Raw genomic sequence first — 27974 nt, 5'->3', positions numbered from 1 at the left:
ATTATGCAAATTGTGTAAAATTTTATGAAATCACACAATCATCACTACCATGCTGTCGAGGTGAGCACAGAGTAAGAAGACCTGTCATGCTTTATATTACCCAATGTCATCCATTGGCTGGCAGCCAGAGATGGTCCGAACCTCCGATTTTCGGTTCTCAAACGGCGAACGCGAACTTCCGCAAAAGTTCGCTTTGCGCACAGTTTCGCGAACCGCAGTAGACTTTAATGGGGAGGTGAACTTTGAAAACTAGAAACACTTATGCTGGCCACAAAAGTGATGGAAAAGATGTTTCAAGGGGTCTAACATCTGAGTTTTTGCATGGATGAGTGGGATAGACGCCTAAAGTCCCGGGGAAAAATCTGGATTTGACGCAAAGCAGTGTTTTAAGGGCAGAAGTGCTTTAAAACATCTTGCATGTGTATACATCAATCAGGGAGTGTAATTAGAGCACTTCTTCACACTGCCACACCACACTCACTGTGTAACGCACCGCAAACAGCTGTTTGTGTAGTGACAGCCGTACTGGACTGGTGCACACCATGGCCAGAGTGCAGGCGATAGCGGTTTTCAAGCCCATATGGTCGCCGCGCTGTGGTAGCCCAATGATAGAACAACAGTGACTGTCCAGCTGATCAAATTTGGTCTGTCCACAATGAAGCAACAACCTTCTTATCTTGGGTGTGCCCCCCCCCCCCCCCCTGAGACACTCATATAGCCGTCGGTCATTGCTTCATTGTGATACGCAAGCCCCTTCACCGCGGTAAGGTAATGATCATGAAGGGGAATTGGTACATGTACATGCCTTTTGTTTTGTTGTTACAGCTGCAGTCAGGGTCGGACTGGGACACTGGGGGCCCACCAAAGAAATTTCAACCTGGGGCCCACACATCCCATGATTGCGGTGAAAAAAGGGCGTGACCATGCACTGGAAGGTGGGCGTGGTCATCATGTATTATGGACAGGGCCAAATGTAAATGATGTTAGCAGCATTGTAATTCAGAGACACTGCTGCCCAGCAAAACTTTGCATAGAGTCCCCTCCTTCAATATAAAGTAATGTCCTACTTTGCAGAGGTTGCGACTGCAGAGGTTGCAGAGGTTGCGACCGCATCGGGGCCCTTGGGCCAAAGGGGCCCCGAAGGGCCCTCCCTCAACTACAGTATTACCTCTCTATTGGTCCTGTGCTCATAATAATCACTTCTATAGATACTTTGAACAGTGGTAATCATTAGCAAGCTATTTCCCATCCCCTTCTTGCACCTTTGACACTGTAGTTGCTATTGGCAGGCTTTGGTGCGTCATATCAATTGTTATGTATAGAGTGCTTGGTGGGCCCCATTGTAAAATTTGCATCAAGGTCTACAGCTCCTTAGCTACGCCACTGCTCTCAGCATGAGTGATTACAGCACTGAGAAGAGAATTTTTGTGCTGCAGGCAGCAATTGGAGCGCTGTCAGACAAGGAGGGGGGGCCCACCAAAGACCTGGAGGCAGGGCCCAGTGAGGGAAAAAAGTGTACTACTGTGGCCCAGTCCGACCCTGGCTGCAGTGCAGCCAGAAAAATTAGGCAGGCATGTACACGCACCCGAAAAATTAGTATAGCTGCCGCAAAATTCAGGAATCCACCTGGAGTCCTGGACCCTGTTGGTGGTGGCGGAGAAGGTAGTCAAGCGGCCTGCGGGCAGAGGTGCTGTGTGGGGAGCGACTTAGTCTTGGGGCAGGCAGTCACACGGAATGCAGGCAGAGATGCTGTGTGTGGGGACTGACTTAGTCTTCGGGTGGGCAGTAGCCCTCCGGGATCCATGCCTCATTCATTTTGATTAAGGTGAGGTACTGAACACTTTTGTGACTTAGGCGACTTCTCTTCTCAGTGACAATACCTCCAGCTGCGCTGAAGGTCCTTTCTGACAGGACGCTTGAGGCAGGGCAAGACAGAAATTGGATCGCAAATTGTGACAGCTCTGGCCACAGGTCAAGCCTGCGCCCCCAGTAGTCCATCACTGCTCATACTGTTGTTAAAGAAATCGTACGGCCGGGGAGTCAGGGTTCGATTCCGGTCTGGAGTTGGAGCCTGAGAAACTGCTACCACCACACATCCAAGGAAGGCAGCAGGCATGGCATGCAAGTCCCGAGGTAGTGACAAAAAATAACAATACAGGAGGACTTTCAAGGCCCTGCTGTATATGAGACCAATCAATTTTAAATACTTTAACGAGAATCTGTTATGGAGGGCAAGTCTGCCATCCATTCAAGTGAAAGGTATGCACTGACTGCCAGGTATAGTACAATGTGCTGTCACAGATGCAGTAACTGGTATTACAATACAATGTGCAGCTGTCACACAGGTGCAGTTAACAGGTATGCTCGGAGTGGTATATTACACATCGTGCGGTCACATAGGTACTGTGAACAATTGTGCAATGACTGGTATTACAAATGTGCACCTGTCATACACACACTGGTATCGGACAGACACAGTGACACTGCGTGCGCTCACGTAGGTAGGTGGGTGCACTGAAGGGAACAACAGGTCTGTATATGCAGTGATGGGTATTATAATGTGCACCTGTCACACACACACAGGTACTGGACAGGCACAGTGACACTGCATGCGCTCACGCAGGTAAGTGGGTGCACTGTGAACAACAGGTAGGTATATGCAGTGATGGGTATTATAATGTGCACCAGTCACACACAGACAGGTACTGGACAGGCACAGTGACACTGCGTGCGCTCACGCAGGTAAGTGGGTGCACTGTGAGCAACAGGTAGGTATATGCAGTGATGGGTATTATAATGTGCACCTGTCACACACAGACAGGTACCGGACAGGCATAGTGACACTGCGTGCGCTCACGTAGGTAGGTAGGTAGGTGCACTGTGAACAACAGGTAGTAGGTATATGCAGTGATGGGTATTACAATGTGCACCTGTCACACACAGAGCTGTTGAGGGGTGTTTTTTTTAGCAATAAGAATCAGCAAGGAGCAAGCTAACAAGCCTACAAGAGCCTAACTAAGCTTTCCCTAAGAGAGTCTGCAGCAGCTCTCCCTTCTCTAATTACTGCAGGCACACGAGTGAGTCCAATGCCTGACGCTGCCTGCCTTTTATAAGTGTGTGTGTGTGTGTGTGTGTGGGGGGGGGGGGGGGGGGCTCCAGGAAGGAAGTGTAGCCTGATTGGCTACAATGTGCCTGCTGACTGTGATGTAGAGGGTCAAAGTTGACCCTAATGATGCACTATGGGGGCGAATCGAACTTCCAGAAAAATTTGCGGTTCTGCGCGAATGCGAACCACGGAAGTTCGCCGGGAACCGTTCGCCAGCGAACCGTTCGGGCCATCTCTACTGGCAGCAAACTCTGCCACTCCTATCTTCCAGTTACAGGTAGAGACATTGTGGAATGCTTATTTGCACATTAGAAACAAGTAAACAGATGAGCAAGGAGGAAGCGGTATACTGAGGGAGTGAGAGGAGCGTCCTGTCCCGCCCCCTCACCAGGAAGTAATGCAGGAGACGCTGCGTGCGGTGCGGCGGCGTCTCTGATCTCGGAGGCTCAGAATCCTGCTGAGTAGCCTGGATACAAAGCGGACTGTTTGCCAGTCTGGTGGAAGCAGAGAGGGGTTAAGAGGAGTGTGGAGGATTGGCTACAGGAGATGGACTAGCGACATATGGAGCACGTGAGAAAGCTGCAGCATAAAGGTGGTGAGACTATAGATATATGTGCATTGGTGGACGTCAAGAAGTGATTGCAGCAGACTGTGAATATATCCTGGTGCGATTGGCCAGAAGATTTGTCTTACATGATACATGCTGCAAGTTGCTACATATTGGTGGTCTTAAGAAATCAACAACAAAAGACTGTGTATGTTATCTGGTGCGATTGGCCAGAAGATTTGTTTTATATGACACATGCTGCAAGTTGCTAAATATTGGTGGTAGTGTTGGGCGAACAGTGTTCGCCACTGTTCGGGTTCTGCAGAACATCACCCTGTTCGGGTGATGTTCGAGTTCGGCCGAACACCTGATGGTGTTCGGCCTTTTAAGTTCGGGTTCGCCCCGAACTACTAATTGGCCGCCGAACAGGGCTGAACAGGGCCCCTGTTCGGCCGAACAGGGCCCTGTTCGGCCAAATACTGAGCCCCTATGTACGGTACTACTGCTGAACCACCCGCTGCCCGGCCTCCCTCAACGCGTCACTCTCCGGACTCCTCCTCCTCAGTCACTCACTTCACAGTGCCGCCCACTGCCAGCCACCCACTACCACCGGACCGGTACTTCCTGAAACTTTTGTATGGGGAAGCGGGCAGAGGGGGGAGCGCTATCGGAGGGGGTGGGGGGAATTTCCGACCCCCCCCCCCGCGATCGGGGCATGCTCCCCCCCTTATGCCTGCGACCACATAGGGCCCCCAAAAGCGGGATGTTCGGGGAGTTCGGGGTTCGGCCCGAACATGCCGAACATTGCGGCCATGTTCGGCGAACTTTCCCGAACCCGAACATCCAGGTGTTCGCCCAACACTAATTGGTGGTCAGGAAATCAATAACAGCAGATTGTGTATGTAACCTGGTGCGATTGGCTGGAAGATACGTGCAGCAAGGTGCTACATATTGGTGGTCACAAGAAATCGATAACAGCAGACCGTATATGTAACCTGGTGTAATTGGCCAGAAGATTTGTTTTATATGATACGTGCTGCAAGTTCTTACATATTGGTGGTCATAAGTAATTGTTTAACCACTTCACCACTGAGGGGTTTTACCCCTTGAACATCAGAGCAATTTTCAACTTTCAGCGCTCCATCCATTCATTCGTCTATAACTTTATTATTACTTATCGCAATTAAATGAACTATATCTTGTTTTTTTCGCCACCAATTAGGCTTTCTTTAGGTGGGACATTATGCCAAGAATTATTTTATTCTAAATGTGTTTTAATGGGAAAATAGGAAAAATGTGGGAAAAAAATATTATTTTTCAGTTTTCGGCCATTATAGTTTTTACATAATGTATGCTTTTGTAATTAAAACCCATGAAATGTATTTGCCCATTTGCCCGGTTATAAAACCGTTTAAATTATGTCCCTATCACAATGTTTGGCACCAATATTTTATTTGGAAATAAAGGTGCATTTTTTTTCAGCTTTGCGTCCATCCATAATTACAAGCCCATAGTTTATAAAGTAACAGTGTTATACCCTCTTGACCTAAATATTTAAAAAGTTCAGTCCCTAAGGTAACTATTTATGTTTTTTTTTATTGTATTTTTGTTTTGTTTTTTTAAATTACAAAAAAAAAATAATTGGGGAGTGTGAGAGGTAATGAATTAATTTATTGTGTAATCCAATGTAATTGTACGTGTAAAATGCTTTAGGGTGTAGTTTACTATTTGGCCACAAGATGGCCACAGTGAGTCTGTTTACATGCGACCTGTAAGCGTCCGGAAGGACGCTTACAGGAAGCAGTAGGAGGCTGGGAGAATCACAATGATCGCGCTGTTTCTAATAGAAGCAGCGGATCATTGCGGGGGCTTAGATCAACGAACGGGAATGGATTTTCCCGTTTATTGATCTCTGGGCGAGCGGGGTGGCGGCATGCACGAGCGGCGGGTGCGCGCGCATGAGTGGCGGGAGCGCGGACAGCGGCGGTAGCGCGGAAGGTACATATATCTTTGTCCCTGGGGGTGAAAGGATGGAAAAAGGGACGGAGACATTCGTACCGCCGGGGGTAAAGTGGTTAAAAACAGACTGTGTATGTAACCTGGTACGATTGGCCAGAAGATACGTGCAGCAAGTTGTTACATTTTGGTGATCACAAGAAATAGATAACGGCAGATTTTGTATGTAACCTGGTGCGATTGGCCAGAACATTATATGTTCTATATGATACGTACTGCAAATTGTTACATTTTGGTGGTCGCAAGAATTTGATAATCAGTAGATTGTGTATGTATCCTGGTGCGATTGGACAGAAGTTTTCGCTATTATGACATGTGGGAAATCGAAAGGGAAGACTGATAGCTGCTCACAAACAGGGGATATACGAAGTTTTATGGAAATGAAATCTAAAAAATCTAATGGAAGTGGAGAAAGAATGGAGGAGACTCCTAGTGAATCCCCTCGGGAAGATCAGGGGCGCCTCACCCACCAGGCACTACAAGCGGCTGCCTAGGGCGGTATGAGATGAAAAGGTGCGACCTCCCGCTGCTGCTATCGTGATTGTGATTTTTTTTTAATTTAAGCTCCCGACTCTGCCCCGAGGGCTCAACGCGCTGCCTCCATGTGCTCAGCAGCAGTGCCTCCACCTCTAAAGACGCCCCCTTCTCCCCAGCCAATAGAAAAATGATACTGCTCTTTTCCACAAGGTTTTTCTTTTAAAGCCCCGCCCCTGCATCTCAGTAGCCACACGAGTAAAGTGTTTACCTCGTGTGGCCCAGCCTTTAACTCCCCCCACCATCAGTCAATTCAGGAGCCAGCGGCCAGCCAACGTATGCCCCCCCTGACAGTATGACCCCCTCTCCCCCATCGTCACTGGCTGGACAGATACTCGAGCGAGCCAGGCAGGGAGCAGACAGTCACAGTAAGAGTGGACACAGAAGAATGTGAAGTGTCTGTGTAGTGCCTCCCCCCCACCCCAAAAAAAAATCTCAACACAGCCCGGGAGCCAGGAGGACTGACAGTGGCTTTAGCTTCTGCTTGGGAGATAGGCTGCATGCATGGACAGAAGAGAAGGTATGCAGGCAGCCTGATTAACATGAACACATCCTGTCCTGTGTGCAGACCACTGTTTACTATTGTGATAGCAGAAAGAATGTGCCCTGCTGTTTTGATTGGAAAAGTTTGTGAAAGCTGGTTAGGCTGTAACCTGTTGTATTTTAGTGCCCTCTCTCCCTTCCCCCTCCCTTCCATCTTGTGCTGTCTCTCTCTCCCCCCTCTGTCCCTCTCGTCCATCTTATGCTTTCTCTCTCCCTTCTTTTCTCTTTCCCTTTGGCCCCTCTTCCATCTTATGCCCCCCCCCTCTTTCCCTCTGCCCCCTCTTTCATCTTATGCTGTCTCTCCCTCCCCCCTCTGTTCCTCTGCCCCCCTCTATCATTTTATGCTGTCTCTTTCCCCCCTCTCTGTTCCTCTGTCCCCCTCCTTTTCCATCTTAACCTGTCTCTCCCTTCCCCTGTTCTCTTTCCCTCTGTCCCCCTCTTCCATTCTATGCTGTCTGTCTCTCTCCCTCTTCTCTTTTACTCTGACAACTTTCATCTTATGCTCTCTCCACCCCCCCCCCCAGAGGTAACTGGTGCACCAGGCCAACCAAGCGGTCACCAGGAACGCTTTGCGGGGGGCGGGGTGTGTGAAACGCTGCTGCATAACGATTATTTTACGGGGGGGGGGCACAGGATTTCTCGTCTGAAGTGGCAAAATGGCTGGAGGCGCCCCTGGGGAAGATGGTGGAATCGGTAATGAGTGTGTATCTACCAAAAGCCCTGCAAGAAAAAGGAAAACTCTGTCTGGTGAAGAGGAGGAGGAGGAAAATTGGAGGGATCGGGTGAGGACTCTTCCCACTTTGTCTGATATGGAAAGTTTGATTGAACGTTTAGAAAAATCGTTTCATATGGAAATGATGGAGATTAAAAATGAAGTGATGAGTATTGGTCAAAGAGTAGTAGCCGTGGAGGGTAGGGCAGAAAAGATGGAGCAAACTTGGCTGACGTTTCTTCCCAATTTAATTTGCATAATAAAAAAATTGATGAGATGATATCCCAATTGGATGATTATGAGAATCGGAATCGCAGACAAAATATCAGAATAAAAGGGCTCTTTGAGAATGTTAATGCAGCTGATTTGAAAGAGTCAATTATGAAGATTTTCCATATTTTTTTGAATAGATCTATTGAGATTGAGAGAGTGCATAGGTCACTGGGTCCTAAAAAGACTGATCCTAACAAGACAAGAGATGTAATTTGCAGACTTTTACGTTTTGCTGATAAAGGGGAAATTATGCTTAAAGCTAGAGAAAAAGGATGAATTGACTTTCATGGAAGCATAATTGATTTATACCCGAATTTATCTTGGAGAACTTTAATGATCAGAAGGACAGTGAAACCTTTGTTGGAGGAATTAAGGAAAGCAGGAGCAAAATATAAAAGGGGGTTCCCTTTTAGTCTTACTGCAAGTTTGAATGGAAAATCAGCAATTTTGAGATCCAAGGATGATGTTAAAAAGTTTTGTGAGACTTTGGGGATAACATTAGTAGACTTTGAGGATTGGCGAAGTTCTGGATGTAACCTTTTCTCAGCAGGATAGAGGGGAGAAGGAAAAATGAATGATTAGTAATATGATAAAATTGTATAGGTTGTATAAATAATAGTATGGGAGCTTTCCTGGTGGGGGGAGGGGGTATGCTGCTGTGCCTTTTCAAATCCCTAGGAGGGGTCTCTAAGGGGGTGGAGACAAAGAGAATGGGATTCTCTGGTGGGGGGTGTTTTGAGTGGACAATTTTTTTTGCCTTTTTGTTTGTTTTTGGATGTGTTATTTTTTTTATTTTTGTGGTTGTGTTTGATTTTTCTTTTTTTATTCACCTTCTAGTCTCCCCTAAACAATTAATGAAATTTGTATTTGATGTCCCAGAAGGGTTATAATTTAAAGATCCTCTCCTATAATGTTAAGGGTCTTGATTCTCCAGTTAAGAGGGGAAAATTATCGATGGAGTTGCATAGACTAAAACCCCAAATCCTTTTTTTTTGCAGGAAACTAATTTTTGTGGAGATAAGATGCCTGATATGCCCTTGTCCATATTTGACAAGTGGTTTTTTTCCAAATTCTCTAATTAAAAAGGCTAAAGGAGTTGCAATAGCAGTGAGTAAGGCGTGTCTGTTTATATTTTTGAATAAAAAGGATGATGAGATGGGTAGATTTATCTTTTTGAAAGGTCAATTAATGGGACAAGTATATACTTTTGTTAATATTTATGTGCGCCTAATGAATCACAGGCTACTTTCTTTAGATAAGTGCTTGAACAACTTTAGGGGTTCAGAGAGGGATGCCTGGTTTTTGGAGAGGATTGTAATTGGGTCTCTGAGCCTAAAATGGATGTGTCATCTGGTTCTAGGAGTATTACGGCAGTAGCTAATAAATCTATTAAAAAGATTTTTCAGAGTGTCCATCTTATAGATGTATGGAGAACACTTTTTTCTTCTGTGAAGGATTATTCTTTTTTTTTGCATGTACACAAAATATATACAAGGGAAGATATTCTGTTTTTGGATCAATATTTTTTGGATAGAGTAAAAGGGGTGGGACGTGGGTATGAGGAATATAACTATTTCAGACCATGCGCCTGTGTGGTTTGATTTGGATTTGATGGCAAGGAATAGGCGTGATTGGCATTGAAAACTCAATTGCAACCTTTTGGATGATTTAAGCCGCATCTACACGCATAGATGCGGCTCCGATCTGGCGGCTCGATTAGCCGCCGGATCGCCTCTTCCACGTCCCCGCGCGTGCCCGCCGCGTCCCCGCTCGCCACGCGCACGCCGGATTCGATTCCCCGCTCGTCCCCGCCGGCACCGCTTATCTTCCGCTCGATTCCCAGCCAATGTCCCCTCGCTGGGAAAGAGCAGGGAATCGGCGGAAGCAAGATCCGTCATGTCGGAGGCTCGATTGATAAGGAGGATCGGAGCCGCATCTACACTTTAGAAGTTAAAGATAAGATAACAAAAACATTGGTGGAGTATTTCGAGGACAATGAATTGGATGGTATGGACAAGGGCCTAGTATGGTCAGCCCATGAGGCGGTGCTAAGGGGGGTCTTTATTTCTTTGGGAGCTAAAAAAAAAGTGAAATGGTAAAATTACAGAATTATTATCGGAAATAGGAAAACTGGAATTAGAACATGCAAATAAAAGTGGGAGGTGGTTTGCAAGGGCATTAAAAGGACAAAGGAAAAGTGCGTATATTCCTAAGATTAGGGATGCAAGCACACAAAATAGCGAATGTTTTTAGGGAATATTATTCTTCGCTGTATGGCCTTCCAAAACATGGATCTAGGGAGCTTGATAAAGGGATGTGGAAATATTTAGAGGGATCTGGAATGGTTAAAATATTACAGGAAAACCAAGATATAATGGAAAAAGAAATTAGTGAGGAGGAGGTGTTAGCTATGATAAAAGCCATGAAGGTGGGTAGGTCACCCGGGCCTGATGGTTTCATAAAGCAATACTTTTAAAATTTCAGTGATGTGTTAGTGCCACCTATGTGTAGATTCATCAATTCCCTTAAAGAACAAGCGACACCCATGCTAACCTAGAAAAAAAAACACATATATAAGTAGATAAATACTACTTCTACTTACATAACAGATGTATTGTGCTATCCACATAATGATTCCTGTGAATTTTATAAAGGAAACACAGAAAATCCTATTCTAGGCAGTGGCCATCTTGCCAAGCTAATGCTGAAATCATATCCTCCTTGACTCTTGTTTTCCCCCCTCCCTTCTCTTGCTCATTGTGTATTCATTAGCTGCTGTCTTCTCAGAGTCTTCAGACACTGCCACTGAGGTGTATACTAACAACTGCACAGTCATCTTTTTCATTTACACATCCAATAACTGAGTCGCCTCAGCCTTGCTTGTAACCACAAGTAATCAGAGGGTGTTTCTGATAAGCTGCTAGGCAGGGGAATAAATGGAAGAGGAGGAAAATATTATAGATAAAAATAACTCCCAGCATTCAACTCTTTGGCACTGTTTGGCACTAGGGCCAGTGCTCTTAAAGTATGTGATAACTACAAACCATAACAGCAGAAAAAGTTTTGCAAGTTTTGAATGCAGGATTAACATCTTTATCACTTAATACACTCAGACCAGTTGCTGTTGAAATTTGATTTTTATGGTGACAATACTGCTTTAAAGAGTGTAGAGTAATGCCCAAAGATGTGTTAGAGGCCCTTATAACAATTATTCACAAGAGTGGAAAAGATCCGGCTGTATGTCAAAGTTATAGGCGTATATCATTATTGAATTTGGATATAAAGGTTTTTGCAAAAATTTTAATTGAGATAATTAAGCCATGGTTAGGATTAGTAGTTAAAGGAGATCAGGTTGGTTTTGTGCCAGGGAGGGAAGGGAGGGACAATGTGGCAAGGGCGATGGCATTATTTAAGTGGTTTTCGGTGAAGGGGGTTCCTATGATGGTATTATCGACAGATGCGGAGAAGGTATTCAACAGGGTGAATTGGGATTTTATTATAGCTACTTTGAGATTTGTGGGATTGGGAGAGAATATGTTAATATGGGTAGGGGCCCTTTATTCTAATCCAACTGCGAGAGTTAGAGCGAATGGTGTCCTGTCGGATGCCTTCTCCTTGTCGAATGGAACGAGACAGGGTTGCCCCTTGTCACCGATTATTTTTATTTTGACCTTGGAAGTTTTTTGTGCACTGTTAGAAGGTCCGGGAATATTCATGGGGTTAGAGTTGGGGCCGAGGAGCATAAGATATCAGTGTTTTCAGATTATATTCTATTTTATATATCAGAGCCTCTGGTGTCTTTGCCAAATTTGGTCAAGGAAATTGAGAGATATGGTAATTTTTCAAATTTTAAGATTAATATGAATAAATCTGAAGCACTGAATGTGTCATTGACACCAGGAGTTTTGAATTTGGTAGAAAGTAACTTTTTATTTCCCTTTAGAAAAGAGGCAATTAAATATTTAGGAATAATGTTACCTAGTGATTTAACAAAGTTATATTCCCTGAATTATCTTTCATTATTAGGTTTTATTAAAAAAGACTTGGAGGGATGGAGTGGAAAAGGTTTTTCATGGTTTGCGTGTATAGATATTGTTAAAATGAATATTTTTCCTAGGTTGGTGTTTTGTATGTCCATGATTCCAATTTGTGTGCCTGCAGCTTTTTTTCATATCCCTTAAAGAGAATCTGTACTCTTGTAAATTCTTACAATAAAATGCATACCATTCTATTCATTATGTTCTCCTGGGCCCCTCTGTGCTGTTTCTGCCATTCCCTGCTGCAATCCTGGCTTGTAATTGCCAGTTTTAGGCAGTGCCTACAAACAAAAGACATGGCTGCTAACAGCACGTGATAGGCTGAGAGTAGCTCAGTGTGTGAGTCATACAGAGCTTGGAAGGGGCCTGGAGAGGGTGTGTATAGCTTCTATCCTATCACAAGCAGACCTGCACATTCCAGCCTGAGTTCCTGAGCCCGACAGAGAAAAGAAGATTAGATTATATAACAGAGATAACACAGCCACTGTGCAACTAGGAAAGGCTGCAGTAAGACACAGCACATTAGAAAAGGTATAGGAACTTATAGGATAGAAGAAATAAGGCTGAACATTTTGTTACAGTCTCTTTAAATCGATCCTTATTAGGTTTGTTTGGCAGAAGAAGCCTTCAAGATTAGCATATGAGATTTTGGTACGTCCTAAAGAAAAAGGGGGGTTGGGGCTTCCAGATCTAAAGCTTTATGATAGAGCGTGTGTATTGGTAAGACTTTTTCGATTAGACGTATGGAGGTGGAGTTAAGAGGTGGGTAGATATTAAAAAGGAATTGGTGGGATTGGATTTGGCAAAAGTTTTTGGGCTCCCCGGAAAATTTAGAGATTTACCAAGATGGACACCTTCGTGGGTAAAAAATGTTTTTAAGGTTTGGGATGTAATTAATAAAAGGGTAGTTGGTCTGAGGGAATTTCCTTGATGAACCTTTGGAGGGATTTTCCTCTTTTCTGCCAGGGAAAGAAAGGGTTTTTTTTTGGATCATGGGGTGAGAGGGGAGATGTAATCCTGAGAGATATTATGAATAATGGAGAAATTAAAACTTCGGCTGCGTGAAGAATATGGTCAAGTTCCATTTGATTTTTGGAGACATACTCAATTAAAATATTTTTTGGGCGGAGAAGGGGAGAAATCTTTCCATTTGTATTGAACTATCACAATTTGAGGAATTATTTGTGAAGGAGGCTCCTCCCATCCATCTGGTATCATTTTTGTACAAAGAGTTGAATAAATTGAGGGAGGGAGAATTTCCTAAATATTTGAGTAGATGGGAGGAGGACGCTGGCATCTCTTTAGATGATGGGTTGAAAAGGAAAATATGTATTTTGGCTCATGCTACATCAGTTAGTTCTAGAATTAAGGCAATTAATTTTAAATTATTGACTAGATGGTATAGAACACCGGATAGGCTTGCTAAAATGTTCCAGGGGGTTAGTGATAGATGCTGGAGGGGGTGTGGAGCAAAGGGTCTTTATTGCATTTAGTATGGGATTGCCCAGTAATATCTGGTTTTTGGAAGGGTGTGTTGGATTTTATTAAGAAACTATGGGAAGATTGTGGAGATTGGGACCCAGTAAAGGTATTACTGCATGGAACATATATGGCTATTCAGGGTCGGACTGGGACACTGGGGGCCCACCAAAGAAATTTCAACCTGGGGCCCACACATCCCATGATTGCAGTGAAAAATGGGGCGTGACCATGCACCGGAAGGTGGGCGTGGTCATGATGTATTATGGACCGGGACAAATGTACATGATCTTAGCAGCATTGTAATTCAGAGACACTGCTGCCCAGCAAAACTTTGCATAGAGTCCCCTCATTCAATATAAAGTAATGTCCTACTTTGCAGAGGTTGCGACCGCAGAGGTTGCAGAGGTTGCAACCGCATCGGGGCCCTTGGGCAAAAGGGGCCCGAAGGGCCCTCCCTCAACTACAGTATTACCTCTCTGTTGGTCCTGTGCTCATAATAATCACTTCTATAGATACTTTGAACAGTGGTAATCATTAACAAGCTATTTCCCATCCCCTTCTTGCACCTCGGACACTGTAGTTGCCATTGGCAGGTTTTGGTGCGTCGTATCAATTGTTATGTATAGAGTGCTTGGGGGGGCCCCATTGTAAAATTTGCATCAAGGCCCACAGCTCCTTAGCTACGCCACTGCTCTCAGCATGAGTGATTACAGCGCTGAGAAGAGAATTTTTGTGCTGCAGGCAGCAATTGGAGCTCTCAGACAAGGAGGGGGGGCCCACCGAGGGAAAAAACTGTACTACTGTGGCCCAGTCCGACCCTGTGTTTATTGGTAAATATAAGAGATCTTTTGTTCCTCAGCTCCTGATTGCGGCTAAAAGTTTAATCCCAGTTAAGTGGAGATGCCAGTGTTCTCCAACCTTTAAAAAATGGGTTGAGAGGGTAACTATGGTCAAGAGTATGGAGAATCATATTGCTTTGCAGCAGGACAGATTGGAAGCATTTAATGTTAAATGGGGAAAATGGAATGAATTTCAAGATACTAAGGAATATGGCGATATGGTGGAGATGTAGGGGAAGGAGCTTTCTGTAATTTGAAAAAGAAATGTTTATAATTTTTTGTAGTACTTTGGCGAGTAATGGAGGGAGGGGATCTTTAACCACTTGAGGACCACAGTCTTTCTACCCCTTAAGGACCAGGCACTTTTTTTCCATTCAGACCACTGCAGCTTTCACGGTTTATTGCTCGGTCATACAACCTACCACCTAAATGAATTTTACCTCCTTTTCTTGTCACTAATACAGCTTTCTTTTGGTGCTATTTGATTGCTGCTGCGAGATTTACTTTTTATTATATTCATCAAAAAAGACATGAATTTTGTCAAAAAAATGATTTTTTTTTTAACTTTCTGTGATAAAATTTGTCAAATAAAGTAAAATTTCTGCATACATTTTTGTCCAAATTTATTGAGCTACATGTCTTTGATAAAAAAAAAACATTCAGTGTATATTTATTGGTTTGGGTAAAAGTTATAGCGTTTACAAACTATGGTGCCAAAAGTGAATTTTCCCATTTTGAAGCATCTCTTTTCTGACCACCTGTCAGGTTTCATGGGGTGCTAAAATTCCAGGATAGTATAAATACCACCCAAATGACCCATTTTTGGAAAGAAGACATCCCAAAGTATTCACTGAGAGGCATAGTGAGTTCATAGAAGATTTTATTTTTTGTCACAAGTTAGTGGAAAATGACACTTTGTGGAAAAAAACAATAAAAATCAACTTCCGCTAACTTTTGACAAAAAATAAAATCTTCTATGAACTCGTCATACACGGAATACCTTGGGGTGTCTTTTTGTGGGGTCACTTGTGGGGTTCCTATACTGCCCTGGCATTTTAGGGGCCCAAAACCGTGAGGAGTAGTCTGGAAACCAAATGCCTCAAAATGACTGTTCAGGGGTATAAGCATCTGCAAATTTTGATGACAGGTGGTCTATGAGGGGGCGAATTTTGTGGAACCGGTCATAAGCAAGGTGGCCTCTTAGATGACAGGTTGTATTATGCCTGATCTGATGAATAGGGGGGGTGACAGGAGGTGATTGATGGGTGTCTCAGGGGGTGATTAGAGGGGGGAATAGATGCAAGCAATGCACTGGCGAGGTGATCAGGGCTGGGGTCTGAGGGCACTCTGAGGGTGTGGGCAGGTGATTGGGTGCCCTAGGCGCAGATAAGGGTCTGATCTGATGGGTAGCAGTGACAGGTGGTGAAAGGGGGTGATTGATGGGTGATTGATGGGTAATTAGTGGGTGTAGAGGAGAGAACAGAGGTAAACAATGCACTTGGGAGGTGATCTGACGGCGGGTCTGCGGGCGATCTGATGGTGTGGGTGGGTGATCCGATTGCCCGCAAGGGGCAGGTTAGGGGCTGATTGATGGGTGGCAGTGACAGGTGGTGATGGGGTGATTGATGGGTGAGTGACAGGTGATCCGTGGGTTATTACAGGGAAGAACAGATGTAAATAATGCACTGGCGAATTGATAAGGGGGGGTCTGAGGGCAATCTGTGCGTGAGGGCGGTTGATTGGGTGCCCGCAAGGGGCAGATTAGGGTCTGATCTGATGGGTTACAGTGACAGGTGGTGATAGGGTGTGATTGATGGGTGATTGATGGGTAATTAGTGGGTGTTTAGAGGAGAGAACAGATGTAAACAATGCACTTGGGAGGTGATCTGACAGCGGGTCTGCCGGCGATCTGATGGTGTGGGTGGGTGATCAGATTGCCCGCAAGGGGCAGGTTAGGGGCTGATTGATGGGTGGCAGTGACAAGTGGTGACAGGGGGTGATTGATGGGTGATTGACAGGTGATTGACAGGTGAGAATAGATGTATACAATACACAGGGGGGGGGGGTCTGGGGAGGATCTGAGGGTGTGGGGGGTGATCAGGAGCCCCCAGGGGGCAGTTAGGACCTAACCTAAAATAATAGCGTTGACAGATAGTGACAGGGAGTGATTGATGGGTGATTAGGGGGGTGATTGGGTGCAAACAGGTGTCTGGGGGGTGGGGGGGTCTGAGGGGTGCTGTGGGCAATCAGAGGGAAGGGGGGGGGGGCAGATCAGTGTGATTGGGTGCACAGTAGGAGGGCTGCAGCCTGCCCTGGTGGTCCCTCGATCACTGGGACCACCAGGGCAGGAGGCAGCCTGTATTATACGCTTTGTATGTGGCAGATCGGCAGGATGTCGCCATGGGTGGGCGGAGCCAGTTGCCGGGGGAAGCGCATGTCACCAGTGACGCGATCGCTCCCCAGGCATGCCAAAAGGACGCAACGCCGATGCGCGTATTGCGGTCCTTTCAGCATCCACTTTGCCGCCGCCCATCAGCTGTGGGCAGTCGGCAAGTGGTTAAGGCAGAATTCTTATAATGTGCAATTTTTATGTGAGATATGGATTTGAGGATGGGGGAGTGTAGAGGGTGTTTTTTCTTTATGAATTTTTGTTTAAAGGGAACCAGAGAGGAATACAATGTAAAAATAGAAAAAGGCTTTTATACATACCTGGGGCTTCTTCCAGCCCCATAAGCCTGGATCGCTCCCACGCCGTCATCCTCCGCTTCCTCTATCGCCACTACCGGGTCCCGTCACTTCCGGCAGACGCGGCCAATTGTCCGCATCACAGGGGCTCTCTCCATGCCCTTACGCATGCGGCTGCGCAGTAGGCAGCTGCAAGCGTAAGTGTATGGAGGGAGCCCCTGTGATGCGGAGAATTGGCCGCATCCACCAGCCGACTGGCAGACTGGCGGTAATTACGGGACCCGGTACCGGCGGATCCAGGCAGCGGAGGACGGCAGCGTGGGAGCGATCCGTGCGTATGGGGCTGGAGGAAGCCCCAGGTATGTATAAAAGCTTTTTTTTAATCATCTCTGGTTCTCTTTAATGTGTATTTGTAAAACTGAAAATTGAGGAAGAAAATATGATGATATGCTGTATTGGAATTGATATGAGAGTTGGAAATATTCTTACTTCTTCAATAAATTATATGTAAAAAAAGAAACAAGTAACCAAGCTGGAAAAAAGTTGAGATGAATCCTTGCAAATGTATGGAACCAAAGTGAAAGAATTGAGCAGGAACTGACTTCAGAATACCAACATGACTGCAGTAAGTTCTTTATTAAGTTAAATCTGCAGGTGTGATGTGAAACCTAAACAGAACACTCCTCACTAGTTTTGAAACCCCGTTTCCTACAGTAGACCTGGCCTTTGATGTACGTTTTGTTTCACTGGTGGCCTAAAATCTACATCCTGTCAGCTCTACATTACCAGACCAGGGCATTGTATAGGCAGCTCTCATTTCCTTTATTCACCCAGGTCAACAACGTGTCAGAATGAGAAGATCGGTAAAGCCAAAAGGTAAAACCTGTTATTTCAGATTATTTGGTTTTGGTGAGAAGAGATTTGCATGTGGACGGGGGTCTGTGTAATCAGTTTAGTTTTTCATTTCCTTTTTTTACTACGCTTCCTTTTCTCTTGTTGCTGAGTTAGACTATACACAGATTTTTACATGCTGCAGTCACAGAAAAGGTGTAATACTCAGCAGGGGAAAACCCAGGATTTTCAAGGGGGGGATTCCTGAAAGGTCTCCCTCAACAACACATCTAACTGTATAATAATATGGTAGGATATCAATCATGCTGGGTACACAGAATGCGATTTCCCATTCGACTGACAGGATCTAACAATTATTTCCTACCCAATCTGCTCCCGATCGACAATGGGATTGATGAGAAGCAGTTTGGATACAGATAATAATGTGGACAGCTGACATTGCTAATGGAGGGGAAAGTGAAGCATTCACACAGCAGGGCACTGGGCTGTGCTCATACCTGACTCTGTTAAGTTCCCCAGAGCTGCTCCATGCCCTGTACGATACAAAAACTGGAGCACCCGGCGCTCAAAGTTATAATCACAATGTGATGGATCACCGTAAAATGAATCCTGAAAGGGATCTCCTCTCAAACAAACATGGACACCAGCCATGAAGTTCTATCCCATGTGGAAACAATTGCCGGTTCTTTCGTGTATCTAATTAAACAGTACCTCTCTGGAGTATGCTGGCACTATACCCCAGGTATGGGAGACCCTCCTAGCCACACTCCAGTCAGTCGCGGGGCATGGGGAAATCCCTCGGATACAGAGCGGATCAAAGCTCACGCGGAGATGATGAGGGCGTCTTCCTCTCCGTCCGTCGGATGTGACGTCACCCGCTGCGTTCCAGTGCTGCTCAGGCTTGTGTCGGCTAGTTCCTGAGTACGGAGACACAGAGGGGACAACCTAATTGTGCAGACTGCGCCCAAAGTTGGTTAGCTGCGCAAATGAATACACTTACGGACGACTTCTTGATTTATTGCATATTAGGGATACACATTTTTATATGCAATAAATCAAGAAGTCGTCCGTAAGTGTATTCATTTGCGCAGCTAACCAACTTTGGGCGCAGTCTGCACAATTAGGTTGTCCCCTCTGTGTCTCCGTACTCAGGAACTAGCCGACACAAGCCTGAGCAGCACTGGAACGCAGCGGGTGACGTCACATCATCTCCGCGTGAGCTTTGATCCGCTCTGTATCCGAGGGATTTCCCCATGCCCCGCGACTGACTGGAGTGTGGCTAGGAGGGTCTCCCATACCTGGGGTATAGTGCCAGCATACTCCAGAGAGGTACTGTTTAATTAGATACACGAAGGAACCGGCAATTGTTTCCACATGGGATAGAACTTCATGGCTGGTGTCCATGTTTGTTTGAGAGGAGATCCCTTTCAGGATTCATTTTACGGTGATCCATCACATTGTGATTATAACTTTGAGCGCCGGGTGCTCCAGTTTTTGTATCATTCATCTATTTAGGGGCTTGAGGACTGGCCCTGAGTACACCTGTGCCGCTTGTTTGCCAGTACGCTGCAACCCCTTCCTTTTGGTTTTCCATGCCCTGTACACACGCTGCTGCTCCATGCTCTGTACACACGCTCAGGGGTGCCTCTAGTCATTTTGTCACTCCAGGCGAGAAAACCTGTGGCACCCCCCCCCCCAAGCCCCTCCCCCCTAGGAAATAATCATAATGCAGCATCGTTTCACCAGAAAATAATCATAATGCGGCAGTGTTTCATCAGAAAATAATAGTAATTATCGTAATTCAGAATCGTAATTCACCAGAAAATAATCGTAATGTGGCAGTGTTTCACCAGAAAATACACTTATTGCAGCAGCATTTCACCAGAAATTAATCATAGGGCAGCAGCGTTTTAACCAGAAAATAATCGTAATGGGGCAGCGTTGTCAAAAAATAATCGTAATGCAGAAGCGTTTCACCAGAAAATACACGTAATCCGAGCAGAGGGAAAGAGTAGAGAGGGAGAGGCGGCATAAGATGTAAGAGGGGGGTAGAGAAACAGAGAGGGGGAGGGATAGACAGCATAAGATGGAAGAGGGTGCAGAGAAACAGAGGGGAAAGGGAGAGACAGCATAAGATGGAAGAGAGTGCAGAGGAACAGAGAGGGGTAGAGACAGCATAAGATGGAAGAGGGGGCAGAGGAACAGAGAGGGGAGAGGGAGAGACAGCACAGCACTAAAGCACAGGTTTACAGCTTTACCAGCCTACAGCCTAACCAGCTTTCAAAGAAAACTCTAGTATCAAAAGAGCAGGGCACATTCTAGCAGTTCTAACAGTACTGGGAGTCTGCACACAGGACAGGAAGTGTTCTTAGCAGCCTGCCTGCATACCTTCTCTTCTGCCTGTGCATGCAGCTTATCATCTATGAAGTAGTGATGGGTCGTTCGCAAACGAGCCGGCTCTTTGCTGCGAACGACAAGAGCCGGTTCTCAGTTTTGAAAGAGCCGATGCCTCAGCCGCCCCACACAGCTCTGCTTTGCTCTGCAATAAAGGGCGCTGAGGCATGCTGGGAGATGTAGTCCTCCTCTTGCAGCTTGTAGGAGTGTATGGGGCGGAGCAGAGCAGTAGCAGGAGGGATTGCCTCAGTCAGAGAAGCAGTCTCAATTGTCATGGAGACGGGGGCGGGGCTTATACTCCGATTCTGAGTGGTGTCTAGTGATATTTAATGAAGAGCCGATTCAGAGCCGTAAGAGCCGGCTCTTTAATGGGAGCCGATTCAGAAGAGCGATTCTCTGAAAAGAGCCGGAATTCCCATCACTACTCTGGAGCAGAAACTTCCCTTCTCCCGGGCTGTGTTGCTGTCTTGTGCGGGGGCGGAGCTCCAACACGGACACATCACATTCTTCTCTCTGTGACTGCATCTGTCCCCTGGCTGTCTCGCTCCAGTGTCTGTGTGCAGCCAGTGACACAGGCAGGGCCGGGCCGAGGCAGAGGCAGGGCCGAGGCAGAGGCAGGAGAGGCTCCAGCCTCAGGGCGCAGTGTAGGTGGGGACGCACAACTTACTCAGCTATCATTTCCCTATTGTGTTTAAAGCAGAGAGAAACAAGAAAAGGGGATACATTGCAGTGACTGCAAACCAAATAACTAGAGATTAAGGTGTTGGGGGGCCTGGGAAACCTCTTAGTCTAAAATAAATCAGTGTATGACGGCTGGGGTGGGAGGATGGGGGGGGGGGGGCGCACTTTAGTGTCTCAGCCTTGGGTGCTGGAGGACCTTGTCCCAGCTCTGGACACAGGTGGGGGGTCAGACTGTCGGGGGCATAAGCTGGCTGGCCGCTGGCTCCTGGTTTGACTGGCGTGGGGCGGAGTTAAAGGCTGGGCCACACGAGGTAAACACTTTACCTGTGTGGCTACTGAAAAGAAGGGGCACGGCTTTAAAGAAGGAGCCTGGCAGAGAAGAGCAGTATTGATTGCTCTATTGGCTGGGGAGAAGTGGAGGTGGAGGCACTGCTGAGCACATGGTAGCGTGCCGAGCACTGGGGACTGAGTTGGGAGGTTATGTAATATATAAAAAAAAAAAAAACATGGTCACGGTAGCAGCGGCGGGGGAATGTGCCTCACCACCTCATGGCGCCTCATCACCTCATGGCGCCCAAGGCAACCGCCTATACTTGCCTGGTGGGTGAGACACCCCTGCACACGCTGCTGCTCCATGCTCTGTACACACGCTGCTGCTCCATGCTCTGTACACACGCTGCTGCTCCATCCAAAGTCAACTGTAGCAGGGAAAGAAAGAAGGCAGTGCTGTGAGCTGCAGGATGTCTGCAGATATTCTGCTGTCTCAACTTGTGCCTTTCCCCAGACACTGCACCAGCCCTGGTCTGAAGGGGGATTCTTGCCTATGATCAGGGCAGTTACAATGTACTTATCTGCCATAAAGCAACTGCTAGGGGTCAGTTTATAAACCAGGGGTGTCAAACTCAATCATGTCATGGGCCAAAATCTAAAACATAGTCTAGGTTGCAGGCCAAATTGTTTATCAAGATTTAAAGAGGAACTGCAGTGAAAATAACATAATGAAAAAGGTGTTTAATTTTTACAATCATTATTTATAAATTTAGTCAGTGTTTTCCCATTGTAAAATCTTTCCTCTCGCTGATTTACATTCTACCATTTATCACATGGTGACATCTTAAGCCCTGTTCACACTGCTGCGCTTGCACTACGTTTTTAAAATCACATGCAATTTTTAAATCGCAAAGCCTTCATGAAAATAGAAAAATCGCATCGCACCAGTGTGTACAGGTATTCACGATTTTCATGATTTTTCAAAAGACCTTGCGATTAAAAAAAGCATGCAATTTTAAAAGCAAGCGCAGCAATGCGCACAGGCCCTTACTGTTGGCAGGTGATGTCTGTGGAAAGAGTTTTTGGCAGTTGGATACAGCTGTTATTTGCCACTATGAAAAAAGGCTCCCACAGGGTGATGTCAGCACCCTGGTGCTGACATCACCCTGTGGGAGGGGTTTCACCACAATATTCGACATACAGAGCCCCCTGATGATTCATTTGAGAAAAGGAAAAGATTTGTCATGGGAAAGGGGGTATCAGCTACTGATTGGGATGAAGTTCAATCCTTGGTTACGGTTTCTCTTTAACATTTATTGAACAGTCTCACACTAAGTAGCGTAACAATAGCGACTGTGTGGGGCCGTTCCTCCCTCTTCTGCAGAGTAGCACAGTAGAGCAGTTTAATATGTACCATTTCCAGTGCTGCTTTAGGTCTCCTCTGACCTTCCTGACAGCCACATGCTCTTAGGGCTGTGCTTAGAGTTTGTGCTGCCCTAGGCACTTCAGACCTATGACGTCCCTACTAAAAAGGAATTTAGTGGTGTGCAACTCGCGCGGCAATGAGAGTAGACGTAGCCACAACAGATGGTGGGCATGGACACATGGAAGTGCCAATGAAAAAAATCCTAGTAAAAGTGCAACCCAAAGTCAGTGGGCTTATGTTTCCACCTTAACCACTTGCCGACCGCGCACTCATACCGCGCGTCGGCAAAATGGCAGCTGCAGGACCAGCGACGCAGTTCTGCGTCGCCGGCTGCAGGCTAATTAATCAGGAAGCAGCCACTCGCGCGAGCGGCTTCTTTCTGTCAATTCACGGCGGGGGGCTCCGTGAATAGCCTGCGGGCCGCCGATCGCGGCTCGCAGGCTAAATGTAAACACAAGCGGAAATAATCAGCTTTGTTTACATTGTACGGCGCTGCTGCGCAGCAGCGCCGTAAGGCAGATCGGCGATCCCCGGCCAATCAGCGGCCGGGGATCGCCGCCATGTGACAGGGGACAGCCTGTCACTGGCTGCACAGGACGGATAGCGTCCTGTGCAGCCCAGATCACCAGGGGGGACAGGGAGGAGAGGGAGGAGGGGAATCTCGCCGCGGAGGGGGGCTTTGAGGTGCCCCCCCCGCAACACCCATCAGGCAAATGTGATCAGACCCCCCCCAGCACATCATCCCCCTAGTGGGGAAAAAAGGGGGGCGATCTGGTCGCTCTGCCTGCACCCTGATCTGTGCTGGGGGCTGTAGAGCCCACCCAGCACAGATTAGCTAAAACAGCGCTGGTCCTTAACCAGCTGGGCGGTATGGACGAGCTCAGCTCGTCCAGTACCGCCGGAGCCTGCCGCTCAGGCCCTGCTGGGCCGATTTGCCCCAAATAAAGTGCAGCACACGCAGCCGGCACTTTGCCAGCCGCGTGTGCTGCCCGATCGCCGCCGCTCTGCGGCGATTCGCCACGAGCAGCGGCGAAAGAGGGTCCCCCCAGCCGCCTGAGCCCTGCGCAGCCGGAACAAAAAGTTCCGGCCAGCGCTAAGGGCTGGATCGGATGCGTCTGACGTCAGGACGTCGGCTGACGTCCATGACGTCACTCCGCTCGTCGCTATGGCGACGGTGTAAGCAAAACAAGGAAGGCCGCTCATTGCGGCCTTCCTTGTTTATTCTGGGCGCCGGAGGCGATCGGAAGAACGCCTCCGGAGCGCCATCTAGTGGGCTTTCATGCAGCCAACTTTCAGTTGGCTGCATGAAATAGTTTTTTTTTAATTTAAAAAAAACCCTCCCGCAGCCTCCCTGGCGATCTTATCAGAACGCCAGGGTGGTTAAGGGGGGGTAAAGGGTGGGCCCTCAAGTGGTTAAAGGAATTCTATCAAACTTTTACTATTTCTGTAAGCACTATAAATCAATTTGCCAACAACAGTAAGAATGAGCACAGCATATATTTTTGCTGTGCAGCGTCTTTGTCTTTATCTAACTTACTGTTGGTGTCCCCTGAGAAAACTGACGGCGATGGGGAATTGGGGCAGTTCATTATGCAAGAGGGGAATCCTCTTGCTGAGTACAGCTGTGGTTAATTCTATTCTGATGCTCCCCCCACAGCAGAGCAAGTTATGCAGCATGTGATCCGGCTCATAAAGTTACTGTGAAGACTAGGGGCCCTCTCTCGCTCCTAGTCTGAAGGAGACTCTGTGCTGAGCTGTGTGATTAGTTGTTGCTACACAACGGCAAACATATGAGCTGGAGGAAGGCGTGTCATTGCTCTGAAGAGGAGCCGTAGAGGGATATTTATTATGATAATAAATATTCCTCTACGGCTCCTCTTCAGAGCAGTGAAGGCAGCAGTTTCACCCAAAATGCACACAATGCAGCAGTGAACCGCACAAAATACACATAGGGCCGGATTCACAAAGCGGTGCTATCTGTTAACACGGCCGTTTTTGCGCGAATTTTTGGCATTGCGTGCGATCGTGAACTTTCGCGCGAAACAATAACGTTTTACGCAAAACGTGATTTTTGGCGCGAAAACGATATCGATTTCGCTCGAAAATTCGCATTTGCGCGCGAAAATGTTATCATTTTGCGTGAAAATTCGAGATCGCGCGCAATGCGAAAATCACGCGAAAACGCCCGTGCTAAGAGTTAGCACCGCTTTGTGAATCAGGCCCCAAATGTAGCAGCGTATCTCTCAAACTACACATAATGCTTTAGTGTATCCCACAAAATAAACATAATGTGCAATGTTTCAGCACAAAATACACATAATGTGGCAGTGTTTCCTTACAAAATACTCATAATATGCAGCATTTACCCACAAAATACACAAAATGCGGTGCATTTTTCCCACAAACTACACATTATAGGGCAGCATTTTCCCACAAAATACATATGTACAGCATTTCCCACAAAATACACATAATGCGTTGCGTTTCCCCACAAAATACACATAATGCAGCAGCGTTTCCCATCAAAATACACGGTTAAAAAGAACAATGGAGTCAATTTCGCACAATATGAAAAAGTGATATCACATTCTGCTTTTGTTGTGATGATTGCACTGAATGGTTACTTTCGGCGCACGCTCACAGCCATGTAGTGCCTGACGTGAGCGCTGCCAAAGATGTAATGGTATTACGTCTATAGCGGCACAGCAGGATTTTCAGTTACATTTGGGTACCAGAAATAGCCGGATGCCAAGTTTCTACGACTCTGAAGGGGAAAAGTATTTTTCACTGCCTGGAATTTCAGCAACAGCAAGGTGAGCCGTCATTCGGTTCACCCAGCAACCAACTGGCCAGGTGACGGTGAGCCATTTACTTTCACATGAGTGATTTGGCTGATGGCTATGTGTGCTTGCACTTATTATTATTATTTATTGTATTTATAAAGCTCCAACATATTATACAGCCCTGGACAATAAATAGGGTTACATGCAATGCTAACAAGGGTCGACAGACATAAACGTTGCACAAGGTCATACAAGGAATATAGGGAACAAGATACATGAGCATGTGATTTGGGAGCTGGTCACAAAGACCCAGCAATTCAAGTCCCAGTCAGTCCATGGGGAAAGTGCACAATGATAAGAGAGCATGATCAAGTAGGATACACTGGGGGGAGGGAGGGGTGGTTTGAAGGACCCTGCAAAAGGCTTTCTGTAATGGATAGCCGAGATACCGCCGCAGCGGTGAGCGGCAGGGTGGTTATCTCCGCGTCTCAGCCGGCGGCCTTTGCCGCGCAGTTACATGCTGGAGTTTTGCCTGGTCCTTCAGTTGCACATAGACTGAGGGCTACGCGCGCGCGCGCCAGGCGACAGGACCTTTATGCGAGTAGAAGGGGAGTCAGCTGAACAGCCGGTCAGCTGACTCCAGCAGTGCTCGGGATTGGCTGAGTGACTGGGGCAGCGCTGTGGAGCGCTTGCAGTATATATAGGACCTGCCTGTCAGTTGCTCCGCGTCTGCTGTTGCGAATGCTACGTGTTAGCACTCAGACCTTAGTCAGATCCCAAAGTGTGCTAGAACCAGCAGGAGCTGGGGATCCACACTTAGTCAGACTCTGTTGATAGCTTAAAGTACTAATTGCATTGTATTATTTGTTATGACCTTCTGCTACCCTTGACTACTCTTCTGCTTACTGATTCTGTGCCTTTGCCTATCTGATCCTGTTGCCGACTCTGCCTGAATACTACTCTGATTCAGCCTTCTGTCTTTGTACCGTAGCTGTCCGCCTGTTACCGAATCTGCTTGTCTGACTATCCTGTCCTCACCAGTGAACCTAGTCACTGGTGAGGGATTCTCTGTTTAGGAATCACCTGCTCCTCAGGTGATTGAAGCTACAGTACAGTCTGAATCACCTGCTCCTCAGGTGATCAGTAGCTGCAGTACAGTCTTAATCACCTGCTCCTCAGGTGACTAGCTACTATAGTCAGTAACTGCAGTACAGTCTGAATCACCTGCTCCTCAGGTGAACAGTAGCTGCAGTACAGTCTTAATCACCTGCTCCTCAGGTGACTAGCTACTATAGTACTTTCATCACCACCTGCTCCTCAGGTGATCTCCTGCTGCAGTGCATTCTGAATCACCCGCTCCTCGGGTGATCAATACCTTGTCTTATTGTATACCACCCGCTCCTAAGGTGAACTGATTACTATTGTTGTCTACATCTCCAGCTTGCTGGAGGTTGTATTCCTGAGTTCAATAGACTAGAGATACCTCTCTATACCAGCTCCTCTGGGGTAGTGAGTATCTCTACACATTACTGTTGCACCAAACACCTATCTTACATCTGGTTGTCCTGTGTCTCGCTATACTCGCATTATTGGTGATTCTGCAGATCACCATATAATCAGGTATAGCATCTGTATTATTGGTGATACTGCAGATCACCAATAATCAGAATATCTGTGCTTGCTGACACCAGTCGTTACACTTTCAATCTAAGGGAGGGGGAAGGACACACTGCGTGGGGTGGTGGTAGTCTGATGGGCAGTGGAAGACAGTTCCAGAAGGTTGGGCAGCTCTAGAGAAGTCCTGTCAGCATGCATGCAAATGCGCAGGACAGTCTGGCGCAGGTCCTTGGAGGACTGGTGGGGACGGCAGAGTATATATCTGTGGATGAGCTCAGAGATGAAGGTCGGGCAGATCTTGTGCACAGATTTGTAGGCCAGGCATCGAATCTTGAAACTGCTCCTGCAGCGATTAGGGAGCCAGTGCAGGGATTTAGAGAGGGTAGAGGTCTTTAAGAGAATCTGAAGCAAAAAAGCAAATAAAACAACAACAAAAAAACACAGATATTTATCTAAGGAGAGGGAAGGCTCTATGTCCTATAGAGCATAGTTCCCCAACCCTGTCCTCAAGGCCCACAGTACATGTTTTGCAGAAAACCAACAAAAACAATTTTTTTTTTATAAATTTGCCTCATGCGGCAAAAAGTCTAGGGCCGGCCCTGCACAGGTGGGTTAATTAGTGTCTCAGCAGACTACATCTGTGGATTTCCACAAAGCATGCACTGTTTGTGGGCCTTGAGGACAGGGTTCAGGAACACTGCATAGAGTCTTCCAGGTCCTCTCACAGTCCCCACATTCCTTCGCCATTCAAATCTCCCACCACGGGAGGCTTTCGGAAGTCCTCAGGAGCACTTGGGCAGAGAGAAGTCTCCAACCCAGAAGCCTTCCCTCTCCTTAGGTAAGTATCTGTTTTTTATTTTTGTTCTTTTGCTTCAGACTCTCTTTGAGTAACTCATCCCGATACAAGTACATTTTCCTTATCCTGTTCACCATTGTTGAACAGATGTGTGTGTAAAGAGATTACTTTATTATTCATCTAACAATACTGTATTTGCTTATCTTTCAGATTCCTATAAGATACGCTGTTGTCGTGCAACTATGGTGTCATTGGTTTTTCTTTTTAAAGCAGTGGAAGTGACTGTGTTATTTATACTAGGTAATGTTTAATAGCTATTCATGTCTGCCCACTTAGTGGGTTGTAGGTAAAAACATCAGATTATGGTTTTATATATGTCAT

At 46.5% G+C, this 27974-nt stretch overlaps 1 protein-coding gene across 1 annotated transcript in view; it reads left to right on the top strand.

Moving 5' to 3' along the window:
* The window catches only part of LOC137534031 (C-type lectin domain family 2 member B-like), a 150333-nt gene that overhangs the window by 68014 nt on the left and 54345 nt on the right, over positions 1-27974 (top strand). Inside the window, exon 2 of the mRNA XM_068255358.1 lies at positions 27804-27893. Within this exon, the coding sequence (XP_068111459.1) occupies positions 27836-27893 (58 nt within the window). The 5' untranslated portion in view covers positions 27804-27835. The remainder of the gene's footprint in view (positions 1-27803; positions 27894-27974) is intronic.

Source organism: Hyperolius riggenbachi, chromosome 10 (assembly GCF_040937935.1).
Source record: "Hyperolius riggenbachi isolate aHypRig1 chromosome 10, aHypRig1.pri, whole genome shotgun sequence".
Taxonomy (NCBI): domain Eukaryota; kingdom Metazoa; phylum Chordata; class Amphibia; order Anura; family Hyperoliidae; genus Hyperolius; species Hyperolius riggenbachi.
This window is presented reverse-complemented; position numbering and strand designations above follow the sequence as displayed.